The 24,394-nt window shown below is 35.8% G+C and overlaps 1 protein-coding gene across 2 annotated transcripts; it reads left to right on the top strand.

Annotated features, from left to right (window-relative positions):
* Positions 1–1,235: 1,235 nt before the first annotated feature.
* Positions 1,236–22,031, top strand: LOC127444579 (spermine oxidase-like). Of its 2 annotated transcripts, XM_051704031.1 has the most exons (8): positions 1,288–1,377; positions 2,991–3,056; positions 7,420–7,654; positions 10,406–10,632; positions 13,032–13,205; positions 16,973–17,672; positions 18,806–18,966; positions 21,521–22,031. In XM_051704031.1, the coding sequence occupies exons 3-8, from the start codon at positions 7,447–7,449 to the stop codon at positions 21,671–21,673; spliced, it is 1,623 nt and encodes a 540-aa protein (XP_051559991.1). In that variant the 5' UTR covers positions 1,288–1,377; positions 2,991–3,056; positions 7,420–7,446; the 3' UTR covers positions 21,674–22,031. The 2 variants fall into 2 exon arrangements, with proteins under 2 accessions (XP_051559990.1, XP_051559991.1); XM_051704030.1 differs by lacking the exon at positions 2,991–3,056 and having other exon boundaries at positions 1,236–1,377.
* The last annotated feature ends 2,363 nt before the right edge of the window (positions 22,032–24,394 follow it).

The following is a 24,394-nucleotide window of genomic DNA, read 5'->3' as shown; positions in this document are numbered from 1 at the left end:
ATTATGCCAAATATAAACTGATTTTTCAATATTGACGTACATTATTTTACAATCAATTACTTAGAAATGTCACAAAACTTGATTCAGATATTTTCATATTATTAACTGAATGTAAAACAACTTATGAAATAGTCTGTTTTATTTACTAATTTAATTTCATTGGTAAATCTTTAATGTTCCATTTGTTAAGGGTTTATAAAGGGTTTCATTAATGACTAATAAGTCATATACAAATGCATTATTCATCATTGAAAACAGGGCAACTTCCATGCAATACCTGTCAAATATTGATTCATTTTACCTCACTTGTTATAAATGCTCAATAACACTTTTTCAAAAACCTATGAAAATGTACCTTAATGTAAAATGGACACATCTGAAGAATTTCTTAAGGAGTTACAACCTATGTACGTACATACATTTCAGTAATGGTAATCAGGCATTATTATATGATAAATGCTGCGAATGAGCATGAAGACCTGAAAAGTATTTTTGCAGAGGACTTTAGGAAACTAGCACTGGTATGCTGGGACACGACTCGGAGTAGCTCAATATGACAATATTTTTATATCAATATGACAAGAAAAGTGACAACACAAGTGAGTCAAGACATTACAGTAATAAATATAAACACAAAGCATATAACAAACTGACAGCATCCCTCCTTTTAATCTCACTATAATAATCTATTTTTGCTCCATTGTGACATAAATCATAAATAAGGGCTTTTTATGTGTATGTTTTATGTTTTAATATATGTATGAATAAGTGTAATAATTAAACATTTATAACATGTAAGTTGCATTTTGGCAAGTATTGCATGAAAGTTCCACTTGTTATCATTTTTGTTATAACTGCATATCAATTATGTATTTGTAAATTACTATTAGTCATTAGTTAGCATCTTTATAAACCCTTTACAAATGGAACATTAATGTAAAGTGCAACCATTTTATTTGTATGTATTTTTATTTTTGTTTTGTTTGACTTTTTTTTTTATAGTTATTTATTTATTCATTTATTTATTTGCATTTGTATACGGCTTTAGGGCAAAGATAAAGCTTTTGCTGTAATGTAACAAGCATAAACATGACCAGCTGTACTCTCTCATTTACTAAAGCAGTGGTGCTTTTTATATAGTTCAAACACCCCGGTGCCAAACAGAGAGCCTCGCCAAGACTTTTACTCGAGGGCCGGGTATTGGTTACGCCAGTGTACGTCACGGATCCTCATATTTATTCAGCGAAGAGGCAGCGGCATCGTCAAAACTGGCTGCTTCTGGTTTCAAGACATAAATACAAAGCGAGACCCATCGAATACACAAAGAACAGTGGATCGGCACGGCTCTCCGGTTTACGCTGAAGACGATAAAGTCAGGTAAATACAATATGAAATCAGATGATGTGTGTGTGTGTGTGTGTGTGTGTGTGTTTGTGTGTGTGTGTTTGGGCTAATAGAAGACGGGGGTTTGTTTTAATGGTGAAGGTTCTTAAATGAGAATTGAGAATCAAAACAAAATTGTAAACAGAACTGAGTCGCAGGACTAACCGCTTGCTGTTTACGTGTGTATGCTAGAAGGACGGTGGTTCTCTCAGTATTTTTTATTTGTCCTGTTATTTTCTCCGAAAGCACAGTGCATTGATAAGTCTGTTTCCATTCAAACGCTTCTTATAATACGTTATTGTATTAACACACATAATGCCTCGGTGCGCCGAATAATGTTGAAGGCGATGGTGGATGTGATAAAAATACTATTTGGAAAATGCTCACAAGGAAACGTTTATTTTCTTATCAATAAAGGCCGCTCGCCGGTGTGACAGTATAGTTACGTGGCAGCGCTGATTCCACTGATCGCACTTTGTGCTGCTACTTTATCAGCACCAAACTTCAACTCAAATGACCCAGTGCCTCGGGTCTTTACGTGGAGAATGCACACCTACCCATGTTTCCCCCAGTTACCATTAACATAAGAATGAAAAAAGAGACAGTTGAATGATAATTTGTATATTTAACAGCCTGCAATGTAAGCTATAGCCATACGGAAAGATTGTATCGCACCAGGGGCCCAAAAACTAACGTTGTGGGAACGTTAGTGTTTGGTTCCCAGTACAGAGGTTTAAGTTTTTTTTTTTTTTTTTTTTTTTTTTTTGGTTAGCCAAGAAAGAATGTTTATATAATTATAGTTCATTTTGGAAATAGTTTGTTTTAGGTTGTGTGTAATAGTTGCCCTAACATTCTCTAAATGTTCCATTAACCTCTAAATGCTGGAAACCTTTGCGGAACCAAACTGCTAATTTACATTAATAACCAGTTTACACGCCATGTCTTGTTTTGATCTATTGGTTCCTCTACTTGCTCTTTTTGTGTGTGTGTGTGTGTGTGTGTGAATTTTATCTATGTCCTTTCCAAAGAGACAGCTTGTTTCAGTTCCCGTCTGTGTGTGACTGAATCATTCTTTTAAAGGAATATTCCTGGTTCAATACAAGTTAAGATCAATTGACAGCATTTGTGGCATAATGTTGATTACTACAATAAATAAATAAATAAATAATAATAATTCCGCCTCGTCGCTCCTTTCTTTAAAAAAGCAGCAAATCGAGGTTACAGTGAGGAAGTGGCATAGCCAAGGGTTAGATTTAGGGCCACCCAGAATATTACAGATTATTCCTTGACTTAAAATATATATTTATAAAATATTTTAAATTATGATTTCTGAAAGAACTTTTTGAATGCGCCTCTGTTGTTAAGGAAAATTTGGTTAAAAAAAAAAAAAAAATTGGGTGATAACTTGACCCACCCAAAAATAATTTCCTGGTTACACCCTTGCAGTGAGGCACACTGAAAGTGAATGGGGACAGTTTTTAGAGGGTTTAAAGGTAGAAATTTGAAGCTTATGATTTTATAAAAGCACTTACATTCATTCTTCTGTTAAAACTAGTGTATAATTAGAGCTGTGATGTTGTTTAAATGTTTTTTTAACGTCATTTTAGAGTTAACGGGGTTGCGTCATCCTGGCAACGAAGTTGTAAAATTGGACATAATTTTACACAGAAAAGGTTAGTAAATGATCTTATAACACTAAAATCATGTTAACCTGCATATTGTTTGTCTTGTGGTGATACTTTTGAAACAGTTTGTATTTTAATGTTTACGGATTGGCCCCATTCACTTCCATAGTAAGTGCCTCACGTAACCCAGATTTTTTCTTAAAGAGCACCTATTATGTTTTTTAAACGTGACTAATTTTGTTTTAAAGGTCTCATACAATAGATTTACATGCATCCAAGATCAAAAAAACATTTGAATTTGCTCATAATTTAAATTGCAGCATTACCTTTTTTCCCCAGTGTCAAAAACGACTCGTTCAATGATCCGTTCTAAAGGATTCATTCTAAACTTCTCCTTTCAGAGAGCATACTCTGCTCTGATTGGTCAGATGTCCCAGTCTGTTGTGATTGGTCTACCGCTTAGTGTAGTGTTTTAGGGTGGGTCAAAGCTGTTCGCGAGCAGCCAATGAAGACCAGAGGTGGGTTTTTTTGTTACCAAATTATGTAGATTAGTACAGGAAGTAAATCTGGAATTACTAACGACTCATTTCAGGTGTTCAGAATCGGTTCTTTCTTTTGGGAGTCAATAACTCCATTTGTCGTGCACTTTGACTTTTTTACATTCACAAACAGCTATATAACACACTACATGAAAGGTAATATTTGAAAAACCATAATAGTTGCTCTTTAAAAAAAAAAAAAAAAAAAAGAACTTACGTCGAAATTCTTTTTAAAACAGTTTTTTTTTACTTTTTATGCCGCAAATGCTTTCGATTGAGCTTAACTTGTATTGAACCCGGAATATTCCTTTTAAGCGTTATGTAACCTACAAGAGGTCTCTTTAACAATTTTTGGCAAGTCTGATATAAAAAGCCAGTGGCTTTTATTAAAGTCTCATGTTAAGAATGCAGGATAAAATGTTTTCAAACCTTTTCAGACAAAGGGAAAATAGTAAAAAAGTGCTGATATATATACTTTGTCATACCTCCAGTGTGTGACTGGAGGGGCATTATAGAGGATGTAGGTCATGTGTGCATCCCCCAAAACCCACCCTTAATCTGCGGCAAGTGTGGAGCCGGGACATGTGGTTTGCTTTTTATCCTGCTTCAGGGATAACACTCATAAAGTCCACGATGGCCGAAGGTTAAAAGACTTCCGAAAACATCCCACAAGCAGAAGTACTGTTGCTTAAAGCACTGCTACAGTGGAAGAAAAAGCAGTTTACAAAACATATTTGAGCAACAGTAATTTTGAGTCATTTTTGGATGAACTATCCTTTTTAGCAATGTCTATGGATCCGTGTTGTCTTCCAGCACTTAGTGACAAAGGTCAGAATCACCATACAGTGCTCAAGACACCGTAACTTCTAGTTGGGGATAGCTAAGAACCTGAAAGTTTGCAGGAAGAAGTTTAAGTATAAATCCATGAATATGGGTCATCTTGCATAATCAGTGGAATGTAACAATGAAAAACATGCCTTATAGACTTTATCTCCTTTTCTGTTAAACCCTCATCCTGAATTCACTAAATGTGACCTTCTGCCCCTACCTTGAAACGAGATGTAGCACAAGGCTAAGACTTTCTCATGCACAGAATGTTTTGTATAAAAACTCTCTCAACCATTACCACTGCTCTGAAAAAAAGGCTGTTGTTAAGTTGTGAATTTTCATTTGGTACAGCTGTTTCCAGTGCCCGTAGCAATGTCTCAGCATGGTATGCTCCACAAGCTTGTTTTATCAGAGATTGTGTCTGTTAAACATCCCACATACACTCTGGTTCACCTCAAACAATGTGTTGGATTGGAATGGGTGGGGTTATAAATAAATAAAAAAAATTAAGACATCATTTACTCTCATGTTGTTCTGACTCTTTATTTTAATCCTTCTGTGAAACAAAAAATTAGATGTTAGGCAGAATGTCTGCAGCTTCTCTTTTCATACAAAGATAGATGGAGCTAGCAAGCTCTATTTTGGTTTTCACAGAAGAAAGAAAATAATATGGGGGCGGAACAACACAAGGGTAAGTGACATTTTTGGATGATCCGTTACTTTTCAAGATCTGCTTTAGAACCAGTTCATCAGTCAAGTCTTCACTAAGAAGACAAATGGCAAAATTATTTTAGGTCAGCTTCTTCAGAGAGCATTATAGTTATTCCTTCATAAAATATTCATTCAGTGGAAACAGTTCATGTAATTTTGGATAAAAAGCCAGAAAACTCCTGTCATCCGTTTGTTTTCGAAGCTGCACACACCGAGCACTTTCTGAATCTCTTAAATCTTCTCTAATTAAAAATATGCCTGGATTTTGACTCCTGCACATTAAAAAATGTTTTGTTAGTTAACCTAAAAATGTACTTAATGTGTTTTATCCAAGGCAAAAATATTATTTATTATTTTTTTTTTGTAATTTTTTATATAAATGTTATATTCAAAACAAAGGTTAAATATGTAGTTACGTTTTATTTAAATAATAAAATGAAATAATAATAATATTTATTTAATATTTTATTTAATATTATTGAATTCATATATAATACATTTTCTTAAATCTTCCCAGACTTGAAAAAATATGCCTTAATTTTGACCCCTATACATTTTTTTGCAGTTAACCTAAAAATGTACTAAATGTGTTTGGGTCAAAAGCTTTAATTTTTTAATTCAATTCTTATTTTTTATTTTATTTATATTATTATTAAAAAATTATTACGTTATATTATATTATTATATAATATTTTATTATTTTTTCAAATAATATTTTGTCAGATAATTTAAAATATTGTATCCATATTTATATTGAAATAAAATAATAGAAAAATATGAATTTTAAATTAGTAAATTATAATAATTCGAATGACTAAATCATCCTGGTTACATTAGGTTCCACCAATCTTTACAGCTTGCTTCACTGTTTGTCCATGTCTGAAGTCCTGAATAATAAAATGTTATGTGTGTAACATAATCCATATTACACACATCACACGTGTGTGGGGGGAAGGGGGGGTTGTCGGCAATGTGTGTCTCCTTCTGCATATTGTGGCCCCCTTCAGCTTATCGCGACCCCCTTCGGCATATCGCGGCCCCATTTTACGGCCGGCCCACCGGGAAGAGTTCTCCCGATGGCCAGTCCGCCTCTGGCTGAATCGATTTGTGTGCCATTTTCCCCCCCTGCAGTTACAGAAGTTTATTTAACAAAAGTAAATAATTTATGTCGATCTTTTTCATTCATTCATGTTTAGAACTCACTGATGTTCAGTGAAATGGCAGATTGCAGAATGATAAATGCAACATTTCAAGGTCTGAACACAAGTCACATGCTGAGCATTCATCAAGCACATTCATGTGCATGTTCATCATGCTCATAATGCAGCAATCATTCTAGCTCCCTTGAGTGTTAATAATAAATGTTCTGATAGTCATTGTGTGTCAGAGAATTTGTAAAGCAGTTACTGTTCTCTACATGAGACACCGTGATAGTATATTGCAATAAAGAACACAGCCTTTTACAAACACCTGACAAGAGGTAATTGAAATGTGTACTCAGAGCACAGTAGCCACAACCTCATTCATTCAAATCATATTTATTCACAGCCATCTCTTCCTCATGGAATGTGTACTGCTTTATCTCCAGGGTACAATGATGTTGTGTGAAGATAATGAATGTGTGTAATGGCTGGATCTAGAGTGGCACATTCTCCTTTCACTGAAAGGAGAGATTACAGCAAAGTTCAGCTTTGTCTACCATAATAACATCCTATATCCATAATAATATTCCATTATGACTCTTCCCACGTTCAGGTCCTTGATTCATTTCTCTAATGAGATCTGTCTAACATCAGGTGCATCTTTTCATTTTGTCTGTCACCCATAAGCTGCCGTGTTTATATGAAAGCCTTGTCTAAAAAGCTAAAACGGAAATGTGGAGAGCACTTTCATTTCCCTGTGATTTTCACTTCCACATTATGACCTTTTGCATTCACTGGTGTGATGGACTCGTAAAATTAAATGTTACATTCTCTATGATGTTGCTGTAAGTCTGTTAATTTGTCAGACATAATGTCCTCAGATGGGTGAAGTCTGAAAGATCTTCACTGGTGTGTTTGCTTTGTCTTCTTGTTCAACACAGCACTGGTGATATAAAGCCTCTCATATCACACACAAGAGGCTGTAGATAAGACATGCTATTTTGGAAGTGGAGTGATGTCGTTTTAAGGTTATGCTTTGAAAAGGCACTATGTTGCGGTCAGTCCTTTGAACCACAGGCTCAGAGATGTGAAATGGTTGACTCTTTGATGCTCTCTTTTCCTCTATTAGTTGTCTTGCTGGAGGCCTTGCTGCTCGCTCTAATGGTTTCTCCTCATATCACCCTTCCCCAGATTCCCTAAAAGAAGAGCTTGGACGGCATGCAAAGTTGTGAAATATCTTCAGACAGCACTGATGATCCTCTTAGTAGAGCCTTACGCCGACATCGACAACCGCGAATAGTAGTGATCGGTGCGGGCTTGGCCGGCCTTGCCACCACCAAAACCCTCTTGGAGAACGGCTTCACCAATGTCACGGTGCTAGAAGCCTCTGATCGAATCGGAGGCAGAGTGCAAAGCATTCAGCACGGTGAGGCCTCTGTTTCTCCCATGAATGCACTTAAACTGGAATTAACCAACATGTAATACTGTAAATATCTGATTTCTTTCAACATGCTAATTTTGCCATTTCTCATGATAGCTTCATTTTTATACTTTCTTGGTCCTAATTCATCCTCTTAAATCTTCTCAGAGTAAAAATATGCCTACATTCCTAGCATCCAAATTTGCCAGGTAACCTAAAAATTTACTTATTCATTGCTATTTTATTTTATATATTTTTTTAATATTGTTTTTATATATATATATATACCTAAAATGTACTTGCACAAAAATATTTTTTTCATCCTTCAAAAATATTATGATTTAAACGTTTAAAAAAAAAAAATTAATATTTATAATATTGTTAATATTTAAACATTGTTAACAATAACAATGTTTAAATATTTTTTTACATTTTTAAACAAAATATAATAATAATAATAATATTTATTTAATATGATAATTTTATTTAATTAGTAATATTTAATATGACTGAAAAAACCTGGTTACTTCAATAGAAAAATCAATTTTTAACAGTCAAGTAGAAATATTAAATATTATTTTATATATTTTGTAAATACAATTTTTAATAAAAATATTTTGATTTAAAAAAATGTTAAAATACTAATTAAACTTTATTCAAATAAAAAAATAATGTTAATAATATTTTTAATATTATATCATATTTAATATAACATTCTCAGACTAAATATATGCCTACATTTTAACTCCTACACGTTTTGTCAGGAACCCTTAAATATACTTATATTTATGTATATATATATATACAGTTGTGCTCAGAAGTTTGCATACCCTTGGAGAATTGGTAATATATGTACCATTTTTAAAGAAAACATGAGTGAGCAGGAAAACACATTTCTTTTATTTCTTATGGGATTCATATTCAACTGTAGGTTATAACAGAATGGCACAATCATAAAACAAAACATGGCAACAATGAAAAATATGAAATGACCCCTGTTCAAAAGTCTGCATACCCTTAGTTTTTAATACTGTGTATTGCCCCCTTTTGCATCAATGACAGCGTGCAGTCTTTTGTAATAGTTGTCTGTGAGGCCCCAAATTCTTGCAGGTGGTATAGCTGCCCATTCGTCTTGGCAAAATGCCTCCAGGTTATGCAAAGTCTTTGGTCGTCTTGCAAGAACCGCACATTTGAGATCTCCCCAGAGTGGCTCAATGATATAAAGGTCAGGAGACTGTGATAGCCACTCCAGAACCTTCATTTTTTTCTGCTGTAACCACTGGAGGGTCAACTTGGCCTTGTGCTTATGGTCATTGTTGTGTTGGAAAGTCCAAGTGCGTTCCATGCGCAGCTTTCATGGAGAAGAATGCAAATTGTCTGCCAGTATTTTCTGATAACATGCTGCATTCATCTTGCCATCAATTTTCACAAGATTCCCCGTGCCTGTAGAGCTCACACACCCCCAAAACATCAGTGAGCCACCACCATGTTTCACAGTGGGGATGGTATTCTTTTCACTATAGGCCTTGTTGACCCCTCTCCAAACACAGCGCTTATGGTTGTGACCATAAAGCTCTATTTTGGTCTCGTCACTCCAAATTACAGTGTGCCAGAAACAGTGAGGTGTGTCAAGGTGTTGTCGGGCATATTGTAACCGGGCTTTTTTGTGGCATTGGTGCAGTAAAGACTTCTTTCTGGCAACTTGACCATGCAGCTCATTTTTGTTAAAGTATTGTCGTATTGTGCTCCTTGAAACAACCACACCCTCTTTTTCCAGAGCAACCTGTATTTCTCCTGAGGTTACCTGTGGGCTTTTCTTTGTATCCCGAACAATTCTTCTGGCAGTTGCGGCTGAAATCTTTCTTGGTCTACCTGACCTTGGCTTGGTATCAAGAGACCCCCGAATTTTCCACTTCTTTATAAGTGATTGAACAGTACTGACTGGCATTTTCAAGGCTTTTGATATCTTTTTATATCCTTTTCCATCTTATAAAGTTCCATTAAGTTGTTACCCGTCTTTTGACATTTCTTTTCTGCTCCCCATGGCTCAGTATCTAGCCTGCTCAGTGCATCCACGTGAGAGCTAACAAACTCATTGACTATTTATACACAGACACTAATTGCAATTTAAAAAGCCACAGGTGTGGGGAAATTAACCTTTAATTGCCATTTAAACCTGTGTGTGTCACCTTGTGTGTCTGTAACAAGGCCAAACATTCAAGGGTATGTAAACTTTTGATCAGGGCCATTTGGGTGATTTCTGTTATCATTATGATTTAAAAAGGAGCCAAACAACAATGTGAAAATAAATGGCTTCATTTGAACACTATCCTTAAATAAAAGACACATTTTCAAAATCAATGCAAAAATTTCACAATGTCTGCCAGGGTATGCAAACTTTTGAGCACAACTGTGTGTGTGTGTATATATATATATATATATATCGTAGTCAAAAGTTATTTAAATGTTTATTTTATTATTTAGTTTTATTTTATTTTAAAATATTTTAAACAATGTTTAAATATTTATTTACATTTTTATTTTAAAGTAATATAATTATATTTATTTTACATTATGTTTAATATTCTTTAATTAATCATATTTAATATGACTGGATTAACCTGGTTACATTAGGTTACACCAATGAAAGGGTCAGGTAGAAAAAGCTCCTGAATGTAACAACTGCACATTTCTTTAACAGTGTATAGTGCTGTGTTGCCATATCCATGACAAGCTGTTCCATCTGCCTCTCTCCAGGTAAATCTACTTTGGAACTTGGAGCAACCTGGATCCATGGGGCAAATGGGAACCCCATCTACCACCTGGCTGAGGACAATGGGCTCCTGGTGCACACCACAGAGGAGGAGCGGAGTGTGGGCCGCATCAGCCTCTATGGCAAGAACGGTGTGGCCCACTACCAGACCAACAACGGCAAGCGCATCCCCAAGGATCTGGTGGAGGAGTTCAGTGACCTGTACAATGAGGTGAAGGAGCAGAGCAAAGTGCCTGGTTTTGCATGCATCCACTCAGCTGGAACCTTACCATTTAACCTTCTATGAATTTCAGTATTAGGCTTGGATAAATCAGTGTGGTATTTCCAAATTATTTGCAGATTTACAATGAATAGAGACTTTCTTAATTCTTAATATCTCACTGTCCAAAGCAGGTATTTCAACATGTGGTTGCTCTTAAAGACACTGTTGTGTGGCCTTTTCGTAGTAAGCTATAAGAGAGAGGTTCTGAATCAATTATTTTTCAAAACCACTTTTAAGCATGAAACCACTTCTTTTCCATTAGGAGTGTCTTTATTCTTATTATAAAGGTTCATAGTAGGTAGTACATAAATGAAAGGTTCACACATGAGGCTGCTGTACATGCATTTCCTTTAATTTCAATATAAATTCTAGAAAATGCTAGGTGCCAAAATCTCACTTCATCTTGTTTAATTTGCCACTCATGATTTTCGTACGTGTAAGCCAGGGCTTCCTAACCCCCTTTTTTGGTCAGCCAAACCTCTATGAATTACAGTACACAAATTACCTCTATATTATCACATTTACGAATGCACCTGTAAAGCTTAATGCAGCTGTTTAACATTTATTTTGCAAGCTATAATGCATGACCTACTGCCTGCTACTTTCCACTAAACAAACTGCTCAATCTCGTGACTGCCCCCATGTGCATTAGTTATTTTATTTATTTATTTTCAAAGAGAAAGCACATTTCTCTCCTCACAGCTGCTGCAGTTAAGGTCATGCATTCTGTAGTTGTTACGTCATCTTGAACTGCTGGTCTCTTTCTCCCTCTGTATCTCTCTCACAATCTCTCTCTCATCTCAATTTCGATACTAATATTTCTTTAATTATTCCACATCTGGGTACCTATAGTGTAACACAGGGTTATTATAGTTTTGAATTTAGTTTTTTTTCAATTTGCTATTTTGATTTAGTTTAGTTTTTGTTAGTTTTCACTCAGTAACTGAATTTTAGTTTTTTTTTTTCATCGTTTCAGTTTAGTTTTTCAGTTTATTTAGTTTATATTTTAAATAGTTTTAGTAGTTTAAGGCTGTCAAAATTAATGAGTTAGCTGATATTATTTAAATATGTTTAAAGGGATAGTTCACTCAAAAATGAAAATTCTCTCATCATTTACTCACCCTCGTGTCTTCCCATATATGTATGACTTTCTGTCTTCTGCAGAACACAAACAAAGAGTTTAGAAGAATCTCTCAGCTCTGTTGGTCCATACAATGGAAGTGAATGGTGACTAAAATTTTGAAGCTCCAACAAGTCCATTAATGCATAAAAAATAAAAACATTTAGCATAAAAAAACATTAAGCTTAAAAGTAATTCACATGACTCCATTGGTTTCATCCAGGTCTTCTGAAGCGATCTAATCAATTTTGCTTGAGAATAGACCAAAATAAATCTACTTTTTCCACTGTACATCTTTCCATTAAAGTCTCTTGGCACAATCATGATTTAAAGCTAGATTACACAGTGCTAGATTGCACTAGGAAGTGTAATTGAGCTTGAAATCATGATCGCCAAGAAGACTGTAGATGTCAAGATTTATAGTGAAAAAGGAGTCATATTTTGGTCTGTTCTCACCCAAATCCAATTGAATCGCTTCAGAAAACATGGATTAAACTACTTATGGATTACTTTTATGCTGCCTTTATATGCTTTTTGGAGCTTCTAAATTTTGGTAACAAATCACATGCATTGTGTAGAACAACAGAGCTGCGATATTCTTCTTAAAATCTTCATTTATGTTCTGCAGAAGAAAGGTAGTCACATCTGGGATGACATGAGGATGAATAAATGATAAGAAAATTTTCTTTTTTGGGTGAACTGTTCCTTTAACACTATTACATTTCTCAGGGCTGTCTAGTGTTATCACTGTCCAGTAGCATTTTTATGTTTAATGAAGGCGATTTTTAAAAGTTTCAAATTGTTTAATATACGGTAACATGTATCACAAACTAAAACTATAAAATTCATTGTGGTCATTTTTATTTTAGTCAGTTTCGGTATCATGAAAATGTATTTTATGTTAGTTTTACTTTCCCCAATCATTTAAGTTTTTTTTTTTATTTCAGTAACAAAATGTTTCATTTAGTTTTTGTTTTTAGTTTTTTTTAGTTTACATTAATGACAATAACTGGTGTTTTTCTGACTGTATTGTGCATACAGCGATTATTTGGGCAATTCAGGAGACAACTACTTAAAGTAATGCAATATTCTCATCATAACATATTCAAACCACAGTAGCTAATGCGATTAATACCTTGTTTGTGACAACCTTGTTTGTGATAGCTCCATGATCTGATGATCTCTCTCTTAATCTTGTACTCTGTTTTCCACAACCTCCTCTGTGCAGGTGTATGAGCTGACTCAGGAGTTCTTCCAGGATGGAAAGCCTGTGGGAGCCGAGAGTCAAAACAGTGTGGGGATCTTCACACGAGATGTTGTGCGCAAGAAGATCATGTTCGACCCTGATGACTCAGATTGCACCAAGAAACTCAAGTTATCTATGCTACAACAGTACCTCAAGGTGGGCAAGGCTCCAAAGTCTATAGGGCATTGCTTAGTTTCTGTAATATGACAACATCAAACTCCTTGCGTGTGTTCTCTTGTAAGCCAACAATGACGTGAAGCTTGCCATCACGTACCATTTCCACTCTGTTGCAATAGTGATTTTCTCTTGTGAAATGCAAAACTGTAGCGCTCCACCCAGAGAGGTGTCCAACCCTACTGTTGTATTTCTCACTTCTCACTCTGTGTCCTTGACTCACAATGGGCTTGTATTCACATTTCATGTATTAAATTAACCTCTCTGTACTGTTTGTTCTCTCTTATGTCAGACTAGTCACTATAATTCTAATAGTTTTGAAAGCTTTGGATTATGGAGGTAAAAGTAGGACAGACATTGAGTGGTATCCTGTAATCTAAGAGGTTATGGGATGGAGGGACAGAACCAGCAAAAAAACTCAGCTGGCTTTATGCCTGCTAGGCTATGTCTACACCTGTGTCTGTTTAAAGCAGTATAATTTGGCAAAAGCACAGTAACCTTTAGAAAATATGGTGTGTTTTACAGAGCGCAAGCATGAAAATACAGTAAAAGCAGTTATGTACAGCTATGGTTATAGGTGGTACGACAGTAAATACCATGCGACAGAACAAATGATACCTCATTTACTGTTAGATATACAGTATATGTGCGGCTATCTGTGGGTTGGACAACTGTACATTATTTACACAAAGTACAGAGAGAAGGATACATTTGTTATCAGGGGCGTTTACAAAGGTAAAGCCCCTTCACACATCCCATGAATGAACGGGTGTGATGTCATTTACAAAAAAAATCTGGCCAAAAAGAAGGTGTTTTTGTGTCTGTTTAGGTGGTTTGTACCACCTCGCAAGCACAAACTTTTAGGAAAACTTCTTACCGGCTGCTAAACACCTTACTGTCATTGATGCACATCATCGGTATATGTGACCTGGAGCTCCACCTACTTTAAGGCTGACAGCTAATTCCCATTCAATCAGTTAAGATCAGTCAACATGAACACACCGGTGTGTAGAGTTATTAGCGAGCTGGTTCACACTTACCTACATCTGTATGATTGTTTGCAAAGAGACATTTTCAAAGAAAATTTCTTGTGATTTTTTGTTTTGTTTAATTAGTCTACAAAAGAAATCAAATCTACTCAAATACTCTTAAGTGCCCATCAACTCATTTGCAATCTGCAGCTGAAAGCTATTCACACATCTTCCCAAAGTAAGATATGCCTATTTTCTTTTGTCTGTATTCTACCCATTAACACTCTTTTATACACCCAGCAATGCAGTAGTATCAGTTTCATCATAAATTACAATAACAGACTGAGTGTAATCGGCGCTGAGAGCATTTGCACCATCAATGCAAAAAGGTAAACATGACAAATTAAACATTATCTACTGCATACTAATATATATATATATATATATTACTTTAAATCATCATCAAGTATTTAATACAACTTCTTTTACTGATCTTGTGTGAATTCTACTCATAAAATGAGGCATATAGTCATTGATTGCACATTTATTGTCACATTAATAAAGGTTTTACATGTAGTCTTGTGCGTCATCATATTTAAATGTTCCTCTAAATGCCTCTGGTGTGAAGGGTTTCTAAATGTTCGCTGTCTGTCATTGCTCAACTGTTTTGAACTTTTTTTTTTTGAAGAAGCACTTTACCGTGAGTGTGCCGGGGCCTTAAATCTCGTCAACAAAATTATTGTCGAAAATGTTTGTTACCAAAGTTTTAAAACGTTTCAACGTTAATGAAAACGAGATGGACAAAAACACATCAAAACGATAATTAAAGCAATTTCATTTTAAAACATATTGTTGACAAAAAATATAACAAGAAATAAATATTACTGTAAGATATTAACAGTGCACAAACACAAAGAAGAAATATCTAAAGAAACATCTGTTTTATATATTATCCAATAAGTATGTTGGGTATTTCTCCACTTGAGCTGTGTGAACAGAAATTGCTGAACACCGGCTAAATGAACTGCATTACGAATGGGTTAATTACCTCACTCTAACGCAACTTATTTGTCATGATATCAGTCACTATATCCACAACATACATATGCAATATTACAACTTACTGTCACAGTCTGTCTCCCTCATTTTCTTCAAGGACTCTTATTTTGAAGTTTTCCCCTGCACTACATTTCCCAGAATTCACTGCCCTAATCATTTCCATAGGTTCATAGTCATTCTCACCTATCTTCCATTCCCTCATTAGTTTTCTTTGTATAAATACCCTCTAGTTTTGTTCAGTCATTTGTCAGTCCTTTAAGTGTTGCATTGAGTTAATGAAGTGTATTGCTAAAGTGTTTTCTTGTGAAATTAGCTCCATCATTTGTTCCACTCCAGTGTTTGTAATTAAAGGATTTAAAGATTCTACTCCTGCATCTCCTCTCTTCCACTCCTAGACACCAATGTTACACTTACATCTGCACAGACATTAAAGTGAATGAACAGGTGAACTTGAACTAAGTTACATGCTATTCATAATGCATAACTTGCATTGTGAATACACCGAGTACACTACATGCGATGGAATATCCTTAACTGGCTAAATCACAGAAAATGAATAAGTCTCTAAAGCATAAACAATTCAGGATACAGTAACTTCAAAAGAGTAACTTATACTCTGGTATATTATATGCTATTATTTCTGGAGCTCAGGCATGCACAGCAAGGACAATTGGCTATTTTGTATGTATCTCTTTTATTTTCGACATGTTTAAATTATTAAATGTTTATACATTTTTCTAAATGTTTGAATATTTGATTAAAGTTTGGTCTGTTACATTTTGACATGTTTTTGCCATTTTGCACATTATCATCAACTTAAATATTTTATTGATGAAATTGCATATCATTTTAGTCAGAGTAAAACTGACTAAAACTAATGAATATGACAACGAAATATTGACTACATTTAAAGGACATTTTCATCAAAATACTAAAACTATGACTATTACAAAAAATGGTGTAAAATTAACACTGTGTTTGTTGTTTACGGTTTCTAACAATGTCACAAAATTGTCACATTAATATGGAATACCATTAATTTGTTGTCACTGGGGTTTGTATATCTGCTATATTACAAAGACTTGTGATTCATCCAATCGGAAATGTCAGAATTTTCATTTTTATAAAATTTGAGTCTTTTGCTTTTACACCAACTTAATTGTTCCAAATAAAAATATTTGTAAAGTATTGAATTCACTGGGTTATCCAGAAAATCACCACATGATTATTTTATAGATAGGACTAAACCATTTTTCAGTTGAATTTCCAGCAAAAATAATTACCAGTATATTGATTTGCGATATACATATTACATAATATAGAATTACTCATACTGTGGTGTGCAGTAAGTTTAGGATATACTGTATTTAGGTCAAACCACCCTCTTTGCAAGGCTATATGTAAGATGAATGAACACACTTATCTGACTTGATACAGACTTAGTTTTGGTGCCAAGAAGTAACTTGCTACTAAAAGAAACTGCACTGTAAAAAGTTGTAACCTGTAATTGTAACCTTAAGGAGCGATTTGAGCTACTTGATCTAACCCTTAAAATTAGTTTTGTTGGTGTAACCTAATCTATTTAGGTTGATGCAGTGGTGTTCAATACATTTTTTGACTTGAATAAAACCAGTTTAGATGTTTTTTTCAGTTTTCAGATTTTTAAGTTTGACTCACACACAGTTTGTGCCCAATTTTTTATCTTTGTGCGTGCTTTAGGTGGAGAGCTGTGAAAGCAGTTCCCCCAGCATGGATGAAGTGTCTCTAAGCGAGTTCGGTGAGTGGACCGAGATTCCCGGCGCTCACCATGTCATTCCCGTTGGTTTCATTAAAGTCGTCGAGATCCTGGCTCAGGACATCCCGAGCCGAGTCCTACGCCTCAGCAAGCCTGTCCGCCGCATCCACTGGAACTGCAGCTCCCATGATGCTGAGGAAATCAGTGACCAGGCCGACCATAACCAGGACCAACGGCCCAGTGCTGCCCCGGTCTGTGTGGAGTGCGAAGATGGCGAGTGTCTGCCGGCAGACCATGTGATCATTACGGCCTCTCTTGGGGTCCTGAAGAAGGCTCACGAGACACTCTTCTACCCGGGCCTGCCTCAAGACAAGGCACAGGCCATCCAGAAACTGGGTATTAGTACCACCGACAAGATCTTTCTGGAGTTTGCAGAGCCCTTCTGGAGCCCCGAGTGCAACAGCATCCAGTTTGTATGGGAGGACGAGGCTCAACTGGAGAGCCTGGCATACCCAGAAGAGCTGTGGTACAGAAAGATCTGCAGCTTTGATGTGCTGTATCCGCCTGAGCGCTATGGCCACATGCTGAGTGGCTGGATCTGTGGAGAGGAGGCACTGCGCATGGAGAGTTGCGACGACGAGACTGTGGCGGAGATATGCACCGAACTACTGCGCCAGTTCACAGGTCAGTGAGTGCGAGTGTGTAAGGGGTTGTTCACACAGGACACGTTCTTTTCATTAAAAACATGTAGAGGCAGTGGAACGGAATGGTTGTTGAAAGTTAACTTTGTAACTTTTCTTTTAACTTTAGACACAAAATCTTGAAATGCACCACTCATGGCGTGACACTCTAAAACAGCGAGACACCTTACAACAGTCTAAGACTGAACTGAACACAAGTTCTGTATAATTTTACATGCATAAAAATTGCACAAAAATAATTCATGGCGCATAAAATTTTAAAGTTCTCAAAAGCGCAAACACCTTACAAGATATTTGGAAAGAGCATTGCATTCTTAGCATAATGAATTCAGCTCTTTGATACTTTTCCCATATACCCCCCTGCTTTGTTATAATTTATCACTGTTGGGTGCATTAAGATAACAACCAAGGTAGCTTGATTGCATGCTAATTTCCAACAGATTTTATATGTATTTTAACTGGTTATATTATGTAATGCTCATCTTCTCACACTATATTCCTTTAACCTGGGAGGAGTGTTCCTTCCAAAGGTGAACAGAGAAAAAGGGCCTCTGACAAGGTCAGGACTCAAGGGTAATTTAATAGAAAAGGAGTTTTCCAGTGGAGTGTCAAATATTATACATTAAACAGAAAACATAGTCAGAGTTCAGGGTCAGTGCATACATTCTCTGTAGATGACATCACCAGGCCGTCGCACCCCTTAAATAGGTCAGTCAGTTTTAATCCAGATCCACTCCAGGCTTCCCATCCCATCTGCCTCAGTCCTATGTGATTAGTGGGCTGAAATTGGATTTGGTCACACCTTAGCACTGATAATTGAAAGGTCCCCTAATTTATGCGATTATATGACAGTAGATCTAAGACCAGCTTCCCTTCTTCATCTTACAGTAACACTTTTCCATTTAAACCCACTCTTGCAAAACCAAATGCAGATCAGTGCATCAGTGAAGAAAAAGGAAAAAAGAAAAAGGAAGAAAACAACTTCTCTGTGTACAACTTCTTTTGTGTTCCAACAATTAGCACAATTAGCAATAAGCTTTTGAATCCATATAAACCATGAAGGTGTTTGGCAAGTAACAGTCAGATAATTTATGTATATCTATGTGTATCTAACAGGGAACCAGAATATTCCGAAACCACGGCGGATCCTGCGCTCCTCATGGGGCAGTAATCCCTACATCCGGGGTTCATACTCCTTCACTCGAGTGGGCTCTAGCGGCAGAGATGTGGAGAAGCTAGCTGAGCCCCTGCCTTATACCAAGAACACCAAGGCTCCGGTGAGTTGAGCTTTCCACTGAGCTGTGTACAATGTTAAAACAAATCTAATAATTCAGCAAATCTGCAATAGGTGCTGAACATGTCAAAGTTTAGAATTTAAATGTTAACAAACCTATTGAAAAGACCAGCATTACTATCACTAGGTGCTGTATGTGAATTAAGCCGTTCTGACTTCTTCGAGACTGCACCATTGAATTAGCCACGCCCCCTCTTTACAAAACCCCACAAAGACACCATTGAGACCGACACTGTACAGAAGAGCAGCATTAGTGCATGTTCCCATGGTTGTCAAACACAACAGTAGCAAAATAGCACCCTCAGCTGACAACTACTATGAATCTGAATATGGCAGTAAGCCCCAGTCTTCTGCTTCACCTACAAGGAGTAACATTTTCTGCATACCATTCCATAATAAAATTGCTTACAGCAACTTTAACCTGCAAGCCTCACTTAATCAACCAGTTTTGTCAAAAAATAACATGCTGGTTGACCTTCATTTTTGGCTGGTGAACAAAAATTCTATGCTGATCTTCCAGTATTTTCAACAGTAATTTAAATATATTTGACCAGTGGTTCTCAACTAGGGTGCCAAATTTCCAAGAGGGCCTCAAGATCACTTAAAAATATTTAATATTAGTTATTAAGCAATGATATAATGATCAAAAAGGCAGCAGCTATTTGCAAATAGAATAGAAGTGTAAATAGAAATAAAAAGCATTTTCTAAAATGTTAGATGCTATTTGCATTTCTTTTTAAAAACTAACTTACAGTATAGGGGCATCACTGCAGTGTGTTTATTGTGCTTATTTAGAGTCCCACAGACATCCTACACCAACCCCTACCCCTAAACGTATCCCTAACCTTACAAAAATTAACCATGGTTTTACTAGTAACCATAGTATCACTGTGGTATTTTGTGGGGAATCGAACCCGGGATGCCCCCTTGATTAAAACACACGCACACCATCTTTACACACTACGCTATAGCACGCAGCAGTGCCTGCCCACTTTTTCAGCCGTCTGGGTTCCGGAAGTATTTTTCCCATTCATTTTTTGCATATGCTTTCCATAAAATCTTCCATAAAAGTTGTAAACCATGTACCAAAGCAGCCAGCTCTGAGGTGAATCAAAACATTACAATCTTTGTTTTGAGGCTAAAAGTTATTTGAAAATAGGACAAAAAGACAAAGGTACAGTACTGTGTACTTACCGTTTTTCATGAGGGCACATACTACAGTCCCATGAAGCATTGCGAATGTAGTTAAAAAAAAAAAAAAAGGGAATATAGAAATCTATTGATTTTAGGTTGTTGATTATCAGAATAGAAACAATATATATTACTTTTATTGCAAAATATTCTGATATGTACAAATATATAAGTAGTTTAAGGGTGAAGGGAGACCGACTTGGTTGCGTCATTCACAGTGCGTCATTAGAGTGGGTGGTTGCTCCTGGGCATGTTTCATGGGCTATGTTGGACGTGGTTCTCTGATTGGTGAAGTTTCCTCTGCTGGACCACGCGTAACGTAGTTGTTTACCAGGACTTTTGCGATCAAACGATTTTTTTAACAAAGAAGTTGAAATAATGCAGGGTGATGGCTTCAACGGAAGCATATACTGTACCATTGATGGACATCCTTGGAGCTCACAGTAGGTCTGTCTTTAAAGATTTATACGTTATTGTTGTAAATTAATTAGTCTATTGAAGAAAGAACATAGAATTCTTGAAACTTCTGGGATCACAAAATAAATCACTATTAAAAATCTATTAAAATTCCTAGTTTCTGTTAATGAAGTTTGACTTTTTGCTGCTTGGGGGCGCCTTTGAATATTTTCTTGGACAATTGGAGGATTTAGAGTCAAAAAGGTTTAGAACCACTGTGGTAGACTGAGAACAGTAATCCAAACATGTCTTTATTAAATTTGTTTTTTGGACCAAAAAAGTGAAGTATTGTTGATCCATATAATGTAGTGCAACATACAGTATGTTCAGATGGTGGGCAAATGCAAATTTATGAGTTTGATTTGTGGTTTTGCTTATTTACCAATGAAACCAAAGGTAACAGGTGTCTTTTCAAGGCATTAGACCAGTTTCTTTTTATTTTAAAAGTAGACATCCTGTTTAAAACTACTTTAGTGACTCTTCACTTCTTGTCATTATTCACATTCATTACGACTTCTCTAAAGTCAGGGTGATTCAGAGTGGCTTGAATATAGTGCTGTTGACAGACCTTTTGGTGATTTTGTAAATGTGTCATGTTGAGATCTGCAGCAGTGAGATGGAAATTTGAGTCGAGAAGTGTGGGTTGTACAGGGGCCAAAAAAACATGCACATGTACACACGCACATATGCTGGCCAAGGTGCAGAAAGGAACAGTCTGACCCCACAGAACGAACTACACAAAAAGAACAAGAGACTGGAGACTGTGAAATCACTTTTCTATAGCAGCAAAATAGAGACTCATGCTGAAAACAGCTCACTGTGCCTCAGGGCAGTATTGTTGTTTGGTCACTGTCCCATTTATTCTTTTACTTTTCTTTTTCCTTTCAAAGCCTCTACAGGTGTTGTTTGCTGGGGAGGCCACCCACAGAAAATACTATTCCACTACCCATGGTGCTTTGTTGTCAGGACAGAGGGAGGCCAATCGCCTGATCGAGCTGTACCAGTACTCATTTGGTGCAGAAACCACAAAGCCTAACATTTAAATGAAACAAATTGCAACAAAAAGAACCACTTACTAGTGACAAATGCATTTGTGTTTTGTGCTATCTGTACTTTAAAATGATTAAATTATGAATGAAAACCTAGTAGGGGCATTAAACTAATAACAATAAATCCTCTTTATACTGTACTTAGATTAGCGCTCTGTAGATTTCATGTACTGTACAAGCTGCCAGTGTGGCGCCATCTTTGGTCCTTATTTTTATTTTCTGATTATTTTTAATCCATGTTTAATATGTTTCTATAATTTTTTGTAAGTGCCTTGTGTATTTAATTTTATGTCTTTAAAAATTAAACAAAAAGACTTGATATGAATAAAGTATATCTTAATGTGAACAAAAAGGATGTTATTTTTCCTTTTTATGTAATGTCTGTATTTGTTCTCTAAGTGTATTTTTTTTCCTTTCTATTTTTTTTTATTTATTTTTTTTTAAATATCAAGCACATTAGAAATTAAGTCAAACAATGTTTCAGGTATTACTAAGGAGCACAGGCCATCGGTTTAAAGACCCCATAAAATTGTTCACAAGTTTGGTTTCTTTCCAGTGTTGACATATTTCCTACTGAAACAAAGTAGGGGCCATATCAAAAAGATCAACAGGAGCACTCTCAACTAATCTTGCAATCACCACTAGAGCAGTAGTATACAAACTGCTTGTCATGTTCCTCATTTGTAAGTCACTTTGGATAAAAGCATCTGCTAAATGTCTAAATGTATGTAAGTGAGTATAGAAAGACTCGCATAACTCTCCGGAGACAATTACACCGGCATCCGTACTCCACCACATCTCCACCTTTAAATTTAACATTTTCTTAATATACATTCACTACCATTAATCTATTAACATGTATTATCTCTCTTCATGTAGCCCAGGGGGTAAGCAAACCAGTTTAACCATTTACTGTTTCCTCAAGAATATATGAACAGGCAAACTCATGAAACAGCCATTAACCATCATTTGCTACTTGCTATTGCTAGTCAGTGACAGCTGGTATTAGGGGATTATTCTCATTCTAGAGAGAACTTTATTGGGTGTATACTTGTGTATACACTCACATTTTGTATAAATATGCATATGTGCTAAAAGTTATTTTTTGTCAACTTTAATGAGCACACTAAATGGTCTCAAAGCTAACATACAATTAAGCTAACAAGCTTATGGAGTCTATAAATGTAAAGATATACACCCATCTAACCATGGCTTTTTGACCATCCATTTAAAGGGACTTAAAAGTTAGTCTGAAAAAACTGATTACGCAAATTGTCTTTCATGCATGCACGGTCAGTTATCTCTCAATATAAAAAGTTACAGTGCCAGAAAAGCTCTGTCAAGAATGCACAGATTAGCTCAGCAACAGCTACTGACAAAGCATCACATTTAAAGACACCCAGCATCTGACTATGACTCACATTTACAAACTAAAGCAAGGAATGAAAATGCTAGGGTGTTGAATTAAATCACTTTAATTAGGGCTATTAATTTGTCCAGTTAGCCTACTCTTGACCCACAGAATAAGAAATTAGCTGTACCTCTGACATATGTCAAAGTTTACGTATACGTGAAAATAATGAGAATGGCTTCAGTCATTTTGTCTCAGCACCAATCCTAAGCCACAACAACAAAATCATTTTTTTTTTTTTTTAGACTACAGCACCTTTAACAGTGTTGGGATGCAGTAGATTTTACAAGATTAGTTATTGTATTTTCCTTCCGCTTCAGCTATTTGCTTCTTGAGTTTAATTTTAGCATTTTAGTAGCTACTCAGTCCACTAACACGTGAACATTATGTAAAGACTGCCATCTTGTGGTTGGAAAACACTCTGGATTTTGCAGTGGATCCCTGACTCATCTTCTTATCTCCTATAATTCGCCTTCCCTCCATCATCCTGCTTTGCAACACGGGGGCTGCCATTTTAGAATCACACGACCAGCTGAATACTACTCGCTTAATTTCAGTAACCGTCTTGTTATTGGACACTTTCACTCTTGGATTAAATTAATCATGGCTGATTGTGAATAGTGAATTTCTACAATGGCATCTGTAACTGAAAACAATTTATTTTGAATAATGCTGCACCCACACCACTAGGTGTCACTGTAAGTCCAATATGACACAAACAAAAAGTTCACTTTTAAATCCAGAAGTAAAAACTCTTAATAGTTTATTTTACTTAAAAACAAGCATATTGTCATTCACAGTGAAAGGCACTGAAGTTTGAAGACAGATAACTCCACTATTATTAAAGCATAATTTAAAATGGACAACATGGCTAAACTCAAGCAAATTCAAAGTAAACAAGGAAAGTCTGCAGTTGGCTATAGTTTTATATCATATAGTTGTTCTGTTATCATATAGACCTATTATTACTATAAGTATTTTATACACACACACACACACACACACACACACACACACACACTGTAAACTGGCGATCATAGATACCAGCATATTATTTTGTAGGTTGTAATCCTTTAAATGTCCCTTCTTCATAAGCCATTGTTTAATGAGGCTAAATATTAGAGGCATATAAATGTTTACAAGCACTACTCAACAGGGCCTTGATGCATATAAACCAAAAGATAAGTAATCACTCAAAGCATTAATGTTGGTTTCCAGACCTTGTGGACAAGAATTCTCATAGACATCTGTAGACCACTGTTTATTCACATGCTTAGATAAACAAATGTAAGAGGAACACCAGA

This window comes from Myxocyprinus asiaticus, chromosome 8, assembly GCF_019703515.2.
Source record: "Myxocyprinus asiaticus isolate MX2 ecotype Aquarium Trade chromosome 8, UBuf_Myxa_2, whole genome shotgun sequence".
Classification (NCBI taxonomy): domain Eukaryota; kingdom Metazoa; phylum Chordata; class Actinopteri; order Cypriniformes; family Catostomidae; genus Myxocyprinus; species Myxocyprinus asiaticus.
This window is presented reverse-complemented; position numbering and strand designations above follow the sequence as displayed.

Coding starts and splice junctions, on each gene's coding strand:
- LOC127444579 (XM_051704030.1), top strand. CDS start 7,447: ATGCAAAGTTGTGAAATATCTTCAGACAGCACTGATGATCCTCTTAGT. Junction 7,655..10,405: donor AGTGCAAAGCATTCAGCACG/GTGAGGCCTCTG, acceptor GCCTCTCTCCAG/GTAAATCTACTTTGGAACTT. Junction 13,206..16,972: donor TGCTACAACAGTACCTCAAG/GTGGGCAAGGCT, acceptor TGCGTGCTTTAG/GTGGAGAGCTGTGAAAGCAG.